This window comes from Malus domestica, chromosome 04, assembly GCF_042453785.1.
Source record: "Malus domestica chromosome 04, GDT2T_hap1".
NCBI classification, from domain to species: Eukaryota; Viridiplantae; Streptophyta; class Magnoliopsida; order Rosales; family Rosaceae; genus Malus; species Malus domestica.
In genome coordinates, this window is record NC_091664.1 from 29,980,167 (window position 1) to 29,995,362 (window position 15,196).

General features: G+C 38.3%; 4 protein-coding genes across 4 annotated transcripts; 2 read left to right on the forward strand and 2 right to left on the reverse strand.

Moving 5' to 3' along the window:
* The first annotated feature begins 308 nt into the window (after positions 1-308).
* On the forward strand, positions 309-2,242 carry LOC103434174 (probable prefoldin subunit 4). The gene is made up of 3 exons (XM_008372486.4): positions 309-485; positions 616-726; positions 1,815-2,242. Exons 1-3 carry the CDS (start codon positions 477-479, stop codon positions 2,073-2,075), a joined length of 381 nt encoding a protein of 126 aa, XP_008370708.1. The 5' UTR covers positions 309-476; the 3' UTR covers positions 2,076-2,242.
* A 2,436-nt stretch (positions 2,243-4,678) lies between these two features.
* On the forward strand, positions 4,679-6,800 carry LOC103434336 (pectinesterase-like). Its single transcript, XM_008372672.3, has 3 exons — positions 4,679-5,015; positions 5,538-6,017; positions 6,121-6,800. The coding sequence occupies exons 1-3, from the start codon at positions 4,679-4,681 to the stop codon at positions 6,798-6,800; spliced, it is 1,497 nt and encodes a 498-aa protein (XP_008370894.3).
* A 2,260-nt stretch (positions 6,801-9,060) lies between these two features.
* LOC103434175 (PRA1 family protein E) lies at positions 9,061-10,393 on the reverse strand. Its single transcript, XM_008372487.4, has one exon. It carries the CDS (start codon positions 10,071-10,073, stop codon positions 9,417-9,419), a length of 657 nt encoding a protein of 218 aa, XP_008370709.3. The 5' UTR covers positions 10,074-10,393; the 3' UTR covers positions 9,061-9,416.
* Positions 10,394-10,897: 504 nt separating this feature from the next.
* On the reverse strand, positions 10,898-14,839 carry LOC103434176 (uncharacterized). Its single transcript, XM_008372489.4, has 13 exons — positions 14,592-14,839; positions 14,306-14,368; positions 14,000-14,170; positions 13,697-13,828; positions 13,469-13,608; positions 12,999-13,085; positions 12,630-12,755; positions 12,344-12,496; positions 12,096-12,167; positions 11,868-11,969; positions 11,450-11,620; positions 11,285-11,364; positions 10,898-11,192 (listed from the first exon to the last, which is right to left on the reverse strand). Exons 1-13 carry the CDS (start codon positions 14,620-14,622, stop codon positions 11,138-11,140), a joined length of 1,383 nt encoding a protein of 460 aa, XP_008370711.3. The 5' UTR covers positions 14,623-14,839; the 3' UTR covers positions 10,898-11,137.
* Positions 14,840-15,196: the final 357 nt, after the last annotated feature.

The following is a 15,196-nucleotide window of genomic DNA, read 5'->3' on the forward strand; positions in this document are numbered from 1 at the left end:
GGTCAAAGCTTGAACCTCATTTATTGGGTTTTCAAACTTCTGAATTCTCCAGGTTTCAACAGTTGATGCCATATTTAGAGACACGTTTTTTTTTTTTTTTTAAGTCACGTGATGAGTGTTGTAGAACGATATACGTAATTTGTTGGTTATTTCTTAAAAATGTGCTAGGAAAAAAGTCTGGTACAACAAGTATCATAATATAAATTTTTGTTTTCATGTATCTAATCTCTTGTATTATGACACGTACTGTATCGAATCTTGTCCCCGACACACTGAAAAATCCTTTTCAAATTTACATTTTCCACTTTGCACCTGAAGGCCCAAAATTGTATTTGTGCTGTTAATAGCCCAATAACCGGAATGGCTGACTGATTAGTCATAAGTACGGAAATACCCATTGCAACCTCTTGACAGACTTTACTCTTCACAGTTCACTGAGCAGCTTCTTCGTGTTCGTTCAACGCTTTGAATCAAATATGCAGCAGGTGAATTCGAACCCTAATATTTTATTCGCATAATTAATTTCTCTGTACTTATTTACTTCGAACATTTCCCTGCAAAAAGATTTATAATTTATGTTATTTAACTTATGAGTTTTTGGTATTGGGGCAAAAGGGTGGAGGATCTGAGACGGAGGTGACATGGGAGGACCAGCAGAACATCAACAAATTTGGCAGGTTGAATAACCGGTTTCACGAGCTCGAGGACGAGATCAAATTTGCCAAGGTAAAATCTTTTGACTTTTTTTTTTCTCTTTATGTTTAAATGGGGTTTTTACTTATTTATTGTAAGTTTTATTTTGGTTTTGAAACTGAATTTCGTTGAATTTCTTGTGATGGGGTTCGATAATTCGTCCAACCCAAGTTGTAAATTTGCTTTAATTTCATGGGTTTTTGGTTGCTTAGATTTTTTGTTCTTCTTTCTGTTTAAAGATCAAGTCTTTTTGTCCCTATACTTGATGTGATTGCAAAAAAATTGGAGAATGCCATGTTCTGTTTTTTGCCTTGAATTTGATAAAGTCAGAATTAAACTTGTTTTAATGGATTAGTGACAACGGGTTATAGAACTTGTACCATGTTTTGAATTAAAAGTGCGGGAAGTAAGGGGGATTGTAATCTGAAACTGCTGCTATGCTGAAGACGGATTGACTTGTTCGTTAGTCTTCTAGGTTTTGCGGGATTGTTTCACCAGGTGATTCTCAAACTAGCCCGAAAGCAACGAGTTTTATGTTGTATAATTGGCATTGCTTTCAGAAAGTCGCTTTGACAAATGTTGATATCGGAATTGCATTTGATTCTATGGTTTTAGTGGATGGTTTAACATGAAAAACTTGTTGGCCGGTGTGGAATAGGGTTCCTGATATGTGCCAACTGACTAATCATCAAATTAATCGTGGTCCTCCATGCCGGGATTCTGTGTGATGATAATTTTACATGTATCTTTATATCATAGTTTACTTTAGCACAATTGGTTTTCCTTGGGAGTTATATTGTCTCTTCAAGCAGGGATAAAGACCTATACATTTTGAATTTGGTCTACTTTTTTGGTTTTCCTTGGGAGCCTTATGGTCGATTCTCTAGTCCATTGATTAGTCGGTGATCATTTTGTGGCATAAATGTTCGGATATTGCAATTTTCCTCTTCGGATATTCCACCTTCAAAAAAGTTAATTCAGTTTCCAATATTGTTTTAACGTGTTAAAGTTACTTAAGAATTATATCAGATTGGTTCTCAACTCTCAGTTATGGGTATTACTGTTAACAGTTGAACTTGAACACCACTTGTGCCTTCTTTTGATCCAATGCTGCCATCCAGGAATCAAAGGATAATCTGGAGGATGCTAGCAACGAGTTGATTCTCACTGATGAGGAGGTGGTCCGGTTCCAGATAGGTGAAGTCTTTGCCCACGTGCCGAAAGAAGAAGTGGAGAGCAGGATAGAAGAGATGCAAGAGGCGACGAGCAAAAGTTTAGAGAAACTTGAAGAAGAGAAGGCATCTATTCTTGCACAGATGGCTGAGTTGAAGAAAATTCTGTATGGAAAGTTCAAGGACTCCATCAATCTAGAGGAGGATTAAAAGCGTGACTTTGTTTCCGTAGTTCCGTTTCTCGAATGATTCGCTGTTGATATGAATTTCATTGTTCAATGTTGTTTTTAGAAGGAATTGTTCGCTTGTAGTTTTAATACATGAAGAAACTTGTTCCACTTCTTTATTTCAGAAAGTCGATTCAGATTTTGCATCCACTTCTTTATTTCAGAAGGTCGATTAAGATTTTTGCAGTAAAACCCTGAAATGCGGCAATTGTGGGTTAAGTTTGTTGGCCAAGATATCGTGCCTACCTCTCGGATTTTCCTTCACAAAGTGGCCAAGCTCGCGGCAAAGTAGGGAGGTATGTGATAATGTTTGGGTCAACAGACCCCCATGCTCCTTGTGCATGTTCTGTGTAATGATAGTCTTTCTTATCCCCCTTAATCTCTTCTTGGTAGTACGAGGAGTGACTCTTTTTGCATTAGATGCGGTGTTGTTTGTACCTCCTTGTACTACTTCTCTCTAGTTGCTGTTATTTGCTTTTGCCTTGTGGTAGGCTTCTTTGTATCTTTAGCATGTGTCCGGATAATATATTATCTCGTTTGCCAAAAAAAGAAAAGTGGCCAAGCTTTGACCAGCTTTCGATTCTTACTCAAGGACTTGTAACTCAAATGGTTGAATTTCTAACATGCTTAAATCAAGGGAAATTTTATTTAAACTCATGTAACCTATTTCTACACTCAACTTACTCTTTGCACCCATTTGATTTTTAACTAAACTATTAATATCTCTTTAAACCCTAATTTACTACCTAATATACCCCCATAAACCCAATTCAATATGTGGATTTATTTTTACACCCATTTGATTTTTAACCCCATAAACCCTAATTTACTACCTAATATACTACTATCTGCAAGTTTGTTTGGTTTTTTGGGGTGCAGTTTTTGTATTAGGACTTTTAGGCAATACTATTTGCACCAATAGCTACATTGATGCCATGATTTTGGGGTGTAGTTGAGAAGAAAAAAATAATATAAAATCATAAGAAGCAAATGAAATCCAAGATCCTTGCAATATCTGCAAGTCTTTTTGGTTTTTTTTGGGGTGCAGTCTTTGTATTAGGACTTTTAGGCAATACTATTTGCACCAATAGCTACATTGATGCCATGATTTTGGGGTGTAGTCACACTACACCGATAGAAAAGAAAAAAAATATATAAAAACAAAAAAGCAAATAGAATCCAAGGTCTTGCAATATCTGCAAGTCTTTTTGGTTTTTTTGGGTGCAGATGAACAGTGGGAGATCGACTGCAGCAATTTGCTATTGCAGAAAAATAAACAAACTATGTGGGATTGATTGAAAAAAAAAATTAAAACCAACTCATATTCTAAACTCTAAAAAGTTGAAATCAAACAAACAAAAAATTCATAAATTGAGTCATATCTTGGTTAGAAGATTTAAAACTTCAAAATCACCATCCATCACTTATTTTTCTCTGAGACCTATTAGGGGTTTTAGCCGAAATAAACATAGGATAAACAAAGAGTGATCGTAGGGTTTAATTATAGGAGTAATGCTATTCATACCATATTTTTGTGCCATTTTTTCATACCACCTTAGGTGGTATTTGATGAATATCATTAATCTAATTATAGTGTTTTTTTTTTTTGTACGACTAAGTCAAGGGTATCCCAAAGGCTTCCTAGGCCCAAAGGACTAATCCCTCCGCGCATGTGAAATGCTTCAACTGTGCATTGCAGCACAGTGCCTGCCCACTTTGACAGCTTTGGGGTTCGGCTGGGGAGCACCCCCAGCTACGCAAGAACCAATAGGTCACTCGACAGTGGTTTAATTATAATGTTTGGATTTATTAATAAATTTGAGTTTTATTATTAATTTTATTTTGTACTTAATAGTAATTATGTAATCGAGTAAAACAGACAATTAACATTTAAAATTTTAAGTTGGGTGTAAAAAGAGGTTACATGGGTTTAATAAAAAATTTCTTAAATCAACGATTCAAGCACATAAATAATGTTCCACATATCTTAAACTTTTGAATCAAAATTGTGGCCATTCAAATGGGAGTATGATTATCTTCCCTCCAAATTTTCCTATCCTTCATTCTCCGCTTATTTGAACGGTCACGATGAAGCCACGTTAACATCTAGTGTTGATTTTTTTACAAAGAGAAAAAGACATTTGACAACAAACAAAAAAAAAAAAAAAGACAAAGAGGAAAGTGAGTGGAGAAGGAATTTGGAGGGGAGAGAATCCTATTATGTTCAAATGAAGGAATCAAAATTAACTTCAGCTTAGCTAAACAAAGAAAGTAGTAAGGTCAAAGAAAAACACAAAGTTAAACATGCGAGAATTCCTAATTAGTGAAACAAAAATGGGAAGAAAATGATAAATTTTTGGAAATAAATAAGTTTGATTTGGATTTAATCAGAAACAAATCTCAGAGTAATTGTTTGCTGCACGATTATATTAACGTCCATAATTAATGGTAATTATTCGATCCCGCCATGAAATTTGCCCGTTACCATTCCTTCATTTTTCTGCATACATTTTCATGAAATATATAAGCATGCTTGATAAATGTAGAGGCTCGGGATCACGATAATCCATTCTTTGCTTCTCACGCATGAGTCCATTGACGAAGATGAAGCTTCCCTGCCGTTTCATCTTCTTCACCATTTGCCTCTGTGCTCTGTCGATGAACACTTGTGCTAGTTCCATTGGCTCCCACTACAAAAACGTGCCTTCACCTGTGCTCGAAAGGTCACTGGACTCAACCATGGAGCTTGTACAAAATGTGGCCTCTGCCATGTCGAACATCCACATGTATGCTGATCCCGATGTCGATGCCGATGCCCGCGAAGATGATGATCGAAATCTGAAAATAGCTATTTTACACTGTGGATATGTTCTTGGTTCAACCTATGAAGCCATGAATTGGTCCCTTTCCACAATTCATCAAGGTCTGCATTCTTAACCATCTCTTAGTTTCTTTCATGAATTAGTGAGTACTTTTCCAAAAACCCAAATTAGAATTCGACACTAAACAAACAATTAATAAATAAATTATACGGGTAATGTTAGGAAGACTAAAATTTTAAATTAAGTTTACAAAAATGTGTCACTAATAAGAAATAAACACATTAATCAACGGAACTGTATCACACTAAACTTAAACAGACAGTAAATCATATATAAACTAGGGTTTATTGCATTTTTTACTCTGATTAGAGAATGCTAATGAGACTCTCTCAAAAGTGGGTCTCACAACAATGGACTCTCTTTCACCTCTTGTTTTTTACACAATATTTTATAATGTTGACAAAGAAATTAACGTTAAACTAGAAGGAGACATAGAATCTCCTTAGCATTTCTCTTCTGTTTATTGTTCCTCCGATTATATTTTGACAAAAACTTGTAACGGGTTTTATTCACATTTTGTCTAGAACAATAACTAAACTACTCAAAGTCTCATTGATTTACAGATTATAAACAATACAAAGGGAAAGGTGATGTCATTTCCCATGCAAGAACAAGGTTGAATGCAAATCTTGAGAGACAAAAGACATGCGTGGAAGCATTTGATGGTACCAAATACTCCATGATTACACAGAGCTTCAAGCAAGTTAGGTCATCAACCCAGGATCTGCTCAAAATGTTGCAAGCGAAACCTGGTCGTATTGAAGCTAAGGCTGGCCTGGAATTCTGGAAAACTCCGAACGTCACCGTTTCTCAAGATGGGAGTGGGAACTTCAGAACAATTACGGAGGCCCTGGCGGTGGCTCCGAGTCACAACCAGAATTACTTCGTGATTTTTGTTAAGAGAGGAGTGTACAAGGAGAACGTGAACATCGACAGCTCGAAGTGCAATCTGGTCCTAATCGGTGAGGGCATGGACGTTACTACAATTTCCGGCAGTCGAAGCTTTCGTAGTGGTTGGGAAACATTTTATTCTGCAACATTTGGTAAGGCACCAGAATGGACATATATATGGTTTGAGTTATCTAAAAATTCATATCGAATAACAGGCTGACAAGATAACATGTAACTGTGAACTTTCTATTTCAGCGGTTTCTACAGATGGATTCATTGCGATGGACATAGGGTTTGAGAATACAGCCGGACCAGAAAACTATCAGGCAGTTGCGCTTCTATCCGGAGGCGATCGCGCAGTTTTCTACCGTTGCAAGATCAGCGGATACCAAGACACGTTGCTTGTGCATGCCGGTCGTCAGTTCTTTCGAGAATGCCAAATCAGTGGCAGCCTCGACTTCATCTTTGGCTACGGCGCTGCTGTTTTCCAAAAGTGTTTGCTCACCGTCAAGAAAACTATACCTGGCGTAATCAACACTGTCACCGCTCATGGTCGCTACGCCCCTAACGACCCCACCGGCTTCTCCTTCCAGTTTTGTACCATCTCCGCTGACTCCGACGTAGCCGCCGCGTATTTAGGTCGGCCTTGGGGAAAGTATTCGCGTACAGTTTTCATGCAGTCGTACATTAGCAATGTTATACAGCCACAGGGTTGGATTGAATGGAAAGGGAAATCTGCACTCAACACTTTGTACTACGGCGAGTACACGAATAATGGGCCAGGTGCCAGGCTTTCAAGCCGGGTCAATTGGCCGGGTTACCATGTGATTGAGAACCCGGCCGAGGCTGATGAGTTTACAACAGCCAAGTTTATTGAGGGGGACTCATGGCTTACATCTACAAATGTTCCATTCATCCGTGGATTGGAGGACTAATTCGGTTATTAAACATAGATAAATGATTTCCATGCTCTTTTTCTCCTTCTACGTCATGCTTTACTTTTATCTCTTAATTCGTCTCTCATTTATTCAATCCAAAGATTAATAAATAATATGGATGTATAAAATTAGATGACTTCAATTAATATAGTGTTTATATTCTCTTACTCGATATTTGAGCTTCATATGCTTCGAGTTGTACAATGTTACACCTTTAGTAAGAAAGTTTGATTATGTAGCTGGTCACACCATTCAACTTTCTATTAGTATAGTAGAGTGCCCAACCAAGCACTCCATCAAGCTTTTCCTATTGAAGATTTCTCAAACTTTGCTGCAAGCCAGCATTATTAATACAACCAAGTAAAAAATAAAAATATATTAATACAACCAAGTAAAAAATAAAAATATATTAATACAACCAAGTAAAAAATAAAAATATGATATCTCTCTTATTTTTGTAACGACCCGTCTCTAAATATTACGGTTTTTATAATTTTATAACGTAAAATTACGAAAATGCCGAGGTAAAAAAGTTGACTTTTGTTGACCGCATTGTCGTGTCACGTAATATATGTTTTCTTGATGTATCCTTGTAGCACTCGTCGCTACGAGCGTGCGGTGGCACGTGTGGCGCCGCGTGGGGGAAACCTGAGGCCCCTTCTTAGGGTTTTCGACGTGCCGAATCCAAATCCGTCGTCCGTTTTCCCAAATTCGACCGTTTTGGTAGAGTTTTACTAAATGGCCTCTATATGTGTTTAGGTGCATCGGTGGGAAGTGACTCCATCCTCGCTAGCTCTAGCGGCTCCCAGGCAACAAAATATATGTGAGTGGACCTCTTCTAAACTCGCATGTTTTTATAAAATATTAGGCTTGCATGCATTGAATATGTTTTATATTATATTTTCTGGATTTTTACATTTATGGTTTACGAGATATTTATGATTTGTCGAATTTACATTTTACTAAAGGTTATGAAATATTGGGATTTTCATATATGAAATTCTATGGATTTACGATTGTGATTTATTTGGATTTATGAATATGGGTTATCATGGTTGCGATGAGGCTTTGAGCTGTTGAGCTCTGGATTTGATATGAGTTTTGAGGTATGTTTTTTATACTTATCTAGTGAGTTATTATACAACACATACATACAACCGGGTATGTAGACGTCTATGGCCATAGGACATAGTTTATGATATTGATGACATGCCCCCAGCTTCACTGGCTAGTGTTGGTGTGATATGTTATATGTATATGTTTCTTCTCTAGCGTAACTCGGAGGCATACAGCTTCACCTTCGGGTGATGCACCACCCTTCTTCTCTGGCGTAACCCGGAGTCGTACAGCTTCACCTTCGAATGATGAACCCATTGCATATACATATAATGTTATATCCTCTTCTCCGGCGTAACTCAGAGTCGTACAACTTCACCTTTAGGTGATGGACCATGGTTTCTTCACTAGCGTAACCTAGTGTCGTATAGCTTCGCCTTTAGTGATGGTTATACCTTCGGGCCACTATGATACCCCTAGAGAGTACATTATTGATGAGATTTACAGATTTACCTTCGGACGACGATAACACCATTATTGAGCACTGGTTTACATGTATTGTTTTACGAATGCATTTCATGGCATGCTAGAGTTTTCAGAAAAACCTATATGTAGTATTATATATACGTTTTCAAAACAAGGGGTTAGTATGTTCAGAAAGAAAATGATTTTCTTATCATTAGTATTATTATTATTATAAACTTTGGTTCACTCATCCTTGTGTTTTGCGCCGCTTTAGGAGTTAAATTCAAGACATACGATCCCGGTGTTAGGGCACTTCTGCTTAGGCATCTTCGAGCCTTCTCTGTATAGGTCCCATTCCTCGATTTGTACATTTCTAAAATAATTCTTTCACATTATTCTTAATTAGTTGTATACTCTGAATACGGTTCTGCATTATTATATTTCTTTCTAATCATATGTTTTAATTCGCATGCCTGTTTAAAATGGTTTCGTCATTCTCGAGTATCGGTCAGCACGTGTCTATCCTGATGTTTGGAGATATCAGGATTGGAACGTGTCGATTTTGATCACGTCCAAGGCGAAAGTTACTATAATCAAAATAGTCCTACTGAAGTCTCTCAAGTTACTATAATCAAAATAGTCCTACTGAAGTCTCTCTTCTAATGTAATTTCAATCATATGTCCATCCGGGATTGTACAACATCTCAATAACACTAAACTTCATGAAAAGTCGTAATAAAACATAATCGTCATAATATTTTTATATTTAACAGAACAAGAATTCGAACGACAATTTTATGTTGCTCCGAAGCATTCACGAAGTATAATATACACCGAATATACTAGAAAATACACCACAAACTGTTACAGAAGTAGTGATGATGAAACTTTACCAACCATTTGATATCAAAAACAAAAAACACAAACAATCAAACACCTTTGCCACTGCAATCGCTACATTTTCTCTCTACAATTTGCATCACAGCCCTCCAAAAACCAAAAAATTCCAATTTTCCAGGTAAAAAATATCCAACCCCCTCAGTAAACTGTAAATCCGAATTATCCCGACAACCCGATTTTACCGGGTCCAACTCAAATCCGGGTGTAAGAAGTCGGCGGGCGGAGGGTCTGCTGGCTAGAAACAACCGAGACCAACCCATTTTCCGCGGCGGTCTCCTCGTCGAGAAACAAGTCTTCCGTCACGCGAAACGCCGCGTGGAGCCCAATAACCACGACGGCGACGATCAGTGCCACCAGCACGTTTAAACCCACGTGAGTGAATACCAGCCCCACGACAGTTACCAATCCCAGCACGACGGCGACGACCCTGTCGTCGAAGCTCTGATTGAACAGAACAACGGGGGTGGTGCGGAAGAAGTAGAGGGCGAGCCAGGCGACGAGGACGATGAGGAAGACGATCATAGAGATCGGGTGCCAGAGGAGGCTGCAGAAGACGATGAAGAGCGTCGCCATGACGTAGTTGACGCGGAAGTAGGCGGTGTTGCGCTTGATTCGTGCAATTGCGTCGGCGTAGTTGTAGGGTACGGAGAAGGAGGTGAGGGAGAAGATCTCGGGCCATGGGCGACTCGTTGGGTACACGGTTTGGGAGTTGAGAGTTGGGTACAGGGGTTGGGAGGAGGTCTGGGGTACAGGGCGGGAGGTAAAGGTGAGGTATTTGGAGGTTTGCGGGTCGATTTGGGCGGCGGTGACGGTGGTGCCGCCGTAACCCGCCGGTGTTTTTAGCGGCATTGTTGGTGGAAATTGGGGGAATTTTGGTGCGAGATGGGAAAGTTGGGCGGCGGAGGAAGATTCGACCTCGATAAATTGAGAGGAGGAAGTTTTTTTTTTTATATATTTTTTTTGTTTTTTGTTTTTTTTTTTTTTTGTTTAAGTGGGAAAAAGTAGTTTGTTGTTGAAACACAACTGGAATTTTGCTTAAAAAATAGTGGTGCCCTTCTGTATCATAACGTCAAGTTTCAGTTTTTATTTGTTACCTGTGATGTGGCCTCCACGTGGATGAAGAGGAAAATGGGCAAGTCATCAAGGTTTCAATTTCGTTGATGAAGAGTTCGATACTATATTATTGCGACTCGTCTATTGTGCTATTTTAGCCTAATTTCTTCTTTTTAGTGTAAAACTTAGATCAATTGGCGGATGTTATAACGAAGTTTGCATCAAACAAAGCATTTTACAAATGATGCACCAAGTCGTTTCAATTCCGGCTCGTACAATCGTTCATTGAAAAAATGCACGACGCCTCGTGACAATGCCGCTGTCAATAGGTCCCGGAAACAGCTCAAATCCAAACGTAATCGGAATCTCGCCATCGCCACCGTAGTAATGACAATGACATGTAGATAGTAGAGATGCTTTACAGTGACAGATATAGGGATGAGTTTAGATGGCTCTGTGATCAGCAGATGTTGTATGTTTTTTTTAACCGAAGTGATAGCGTTGTTGTCGTGGCTCTGTGATAGCGTTGTTTGTTGATGGTGTTGTATGTTATTCTCTAATTTAATGTTAGACGTGAGTTAAGTTAGTTGGTCTGTCCGCGATTTAGACGGGAGGAACAATAGGCAAATAAGGAGGGTACAAATTACTCAAAAACACTACCACAAAATCACAAACATTTATCCCAAACAAAATTGAAGAAAGGAAAGCTACCGGAATTACTATAGCAATCTCAGTTTCTAATTGGAACAGCACACCACTATGATGAAAGAAGGGGAAACGATCTCAATCCGGCATAGTAGCCGGTCCGCCTCCTGCTGACTGGTCGTCTTTGGATACAGGCATCCCAGGCATCCGGCAAACTATGGTTTCTGTTTATCAGCGCCATGAAATTTCCGTCCAGCTTCAACCGCTTCTCTGTAAAGGGGCAAGCAGTTAGCACTTGAAAACCAGAGCAGGTGAACCAAGAAACCAAGGAGGAAGGATCCGAGGAGCTTTCGAATACAAACCTGAAAGCATCTACAAGTGCCTTGTTTTCGGGGTCCCGCCTCACGCCCTCATAGAAAGAATTGGCAGCTTCATCAAACTTCTGCAGTAACAAATAATATTTCATGGAGATTGTTCTTTTTTCTTAGACAAATTATATTTGAATACGTGGGAAGATGAGTACATGCCTCCAACAGTCGCAACGCTGCACCTTCTCGGTACCAAGCCTTCCCCCATTCTGGCTTTAATTCCCGTGAGGTCTTTCCGTCAGCTAATGCATGCTCGGCTTGACCAAGACACATCCAACAAAGGCTTCGGTTAGAAAACAAAGTAGCATCGGTTGGGTCCAGATCAATAGCCTGAAAATACAAAGCCACCGAATTTAAGTAGCAGCATTTCGTAAGCAAAGCAGGTCGGTTGTTTTCCCCATTACGCACACTTCACAAAGCAGTCGTCTGAACTATTTTTCAATTGTACATCACAACAATCAAACGTTGCCCTTATACTATTCTATATCGAACAGGACCCACAGTAGTCCAATAAACTTGTCTTAACACAATTAGGAAAATGATTAATACTAGTAGCAGAGAAAGATGTATACTACACCTGTGTATACGCATCAATGGCTGTCTGATAATCCTTTCTTTTGAAAGCATCAGTTCCTCTTGATTTTGCTTCTGCAGCTTTCTTCTTCGCTTCAGGTGACACCTGAAGAAGTTGTTAAGACGTAAACGCAAAACAATTTAAATCTTAATGCTAATCATATTTCAAGAATACACAAAGTATATCTATAAGCCAGTATGGTACGTTAAGTTACAGGGTAAAAGTGAGCACCTCAGGCAGATCTTTCTTCGGTAACACACAATCTTTCGACACATTAAGTTCCTTAAAATTTCCCACTGCTTCCTGAAAATTTTGACATGCCAGAGGTAGCTTAAATGGGAGCCAAATCTAGAGAATGCTGTTATGTTATGTGTTCATATACAAAACATAGATTATGAGGCAATATTAGGGCAAATCGAAGCAACCTATTATTATGTAGTTTTGTGGATGTATTATATGAAATGTCAAGACCTTGGTACCTGTTGTCTACTTGTTTCAGACTGCATATACTCAAGTATGTCGTCAACTGTCCATTTTGGGATACTTTCAACTTTTGATGTCAAGGGAAAGAGAATCTCAACGGCACTGCGGTTCCCTCTTCCAGCTGCAACCTGTATTGGCTTCAAGCCATCCTGTGGTGAAATAAAAAGTCAACATCAATCTATGTGCCACTAAAAGATCGGACAATCCAAATTATAGAAAGAAGGAAATCACCATTTTCTAATGATAAGAAAAAATAATTCATACGTAGGGATGGTGAACTACCTCATCAGTGATATTGGGATCACCTCCACCTTTTAACAATAATTGCAAAATCTCTGGGCTCCCAATATCGGCAGCAATGTGCAAAGGGGATGCTCCACCAGCACTAATATTTACTTTGGCACCAGCCTATACAATAAAATGGAAAAGTAAATTGCAGGTAGAATGATTATATAAAGATTAATGTGTCCAGAATCCTTACCATCTCTATACAAATAAAAATTGAATTCACATTGACATACAAATTGTTAAAGCATACATAAATTCTCGTATCTGCCCCCGCCCCAAAAACAAAAAGGGTAGAAATCATTTACTTGCCACTTGCAAACTCGTTTTGCTATATTACCGGAATACTAGGACATAAAACCAAACCTGAATCAATAATTCTAAGCATGGCAGTGAACCAGCAGCAACAGAAGACAGCAAAGGCGTAATATTGTCATCATTTTCAGCATTTGGCTGCAAAACAGAAACCAGATAAATGAACAACATACGAAAATCTCACCACATAGTTCAGTGACATTAAGAAAACACTTTGTTATAACACAATTATTAAGGAATTACCAGAATTACAAGTGAACAAAGTGTGAAAACAGAAAATCCACAAAAGCAAGTTGTAGAAATAAATATAATACTATATGATGTATAAAATGAGAACGTTTAGCAGATGAGGGCCCCATTGTTCATATGACAAATATGACGAGAACCGAGAGAGACCCTAAAAGCATGGGCTAGTTTCTGCTATCTTCATGAAGAGGTACCCATATTATAGACACTTCATCAAATAGAACTTCAAAAAAAAAAAAAAAAAGAAGCACGTATTTAAATATTCAAAAGCTTACATTAGCATTGTGTTCTAGTAGAACTTTCACGGCATCTTGTTGACCATGACCAGCAGCCCAAATTAAAGGACTTCCAGCGTCACTTTGTGAATTAACATCAGCACCTTTGGAAATCAAATACCTCAACAACTCAATGTCTCCTGCAAACAAGCACAAACCATTTATTGATGAAACGCTACTATGAGAGCTTTACATTTACAAAACTAAATTAGAGTTTAGAAAGCTCACCTAATCCAGCAGAATGATGAAGAGCTGTGGCTCCCAATTCACTAGCTATCCCAGGATTGGCACCAGAATCAAGAAGGTATTTTGCAGTTTCGGTATGTCCTTGCCGAGCAGCATGGATAAGTGCAGTTTCACCTGCAGACAGTATAAATTTCTACCAATTAGACTTATGGTATGCCAATAAATGCAAAGCTCTTAGATTAAAAGCATGTGTCCGCTTAAGTTTCTATATCACCCAAAGAGATTCTAAAGTCGCATTCTGGTCTCGTTAAACAAAAACATATACTGTATAACATAAGCACATACCGTCTTCATCCTTTGTATCAACGTCAAGTTTCAGTTCCTCCAGCAAGTACTTGCACACCTCAGTTTTTCCCTCTCTCGCAGCAAAATGAAGGGCCCCTCGCTTGTTGGCATCCTTAATATCAGCCACAGTTTTGGCCAAATCCTTCCCTTCATCAAGCTGCCCGGCCAAATCTACCCGAAACAAAACCCCAATAAAATTTAACAAATCATTGAGAAATTGTGGAACTATTCAATTACAACCACAGCAAATTAAAACAAGCAAAAAAACCCAATTCGTCACAAGAAAGATAAGGCATTGTTACTCACTCTTTAAGAGATCAAGATTCCCAGTAACAGCAGCATTAAGAAATTGTTGAACTTTATCCCTCACTGCAGTAAATCAAAGAATTACTTTTCTATTTTTTATATAAGAGTAAAGGTGCAATCTTGAAATTTACAAAATGATACGAATTCAAAAGAAATTGGGATTATGCATCAATATATACACATACATACGAATTAAAAATCATGGGCAATCATAAATTAGTGAACTTTTTGCCTCAGAAACCAGATTCAAAGAAAAGGGGTGAGTGATAAGAGTTGGAGAAGGAACCTGCAAGGGCAGCAGAAGCGTCAGCGGCCATGGGGAGGGTAGAGAGAAGAAGAAGTAGTTTATGTCGTTGGGTTTTTGAAGGTGCGAGCAGAAAGAGTTCAACTTTCGGTTGGGTTGAGACACAGAGAGACGCAGAGCCGGCGGAGGAGGAGCCAAGTGTTTCTGGGGTTTATGGTTTATGACTGCCACGGCAAATGGGAAACACAAAGAAAAAGGGTCAATTTATGCGGAGGCAAACTTTACTTTTTGCTTAGTTTTTACTTAAGTGTAGTTAATTTTACCCCAAGTTACTCAATTTTATCGGGAAAAAAACTTTGATAATATTGTCTGACTATGTTATAAGATATTTCTTACAAAATAATAAAACGTTTTATATTTTAATTCTACTTGACTTTTACTGTCTTAGTTAAAGAATTTTTCAAAATTTTTGTTTTCGCTCAATATATATATTTTTTTAGGCAATATTTCTCGTTTTGATTTCACTTTAGTAAAAAGAAAAAGTAATCATCCATCTATGAAGTGATCAAGAAGACAATGCTCTTCCCAAAAGAAATGTTTAGGGTTGTTTTTCAAAGGAAAAAGACAAAATCGATGCTACATAGTTG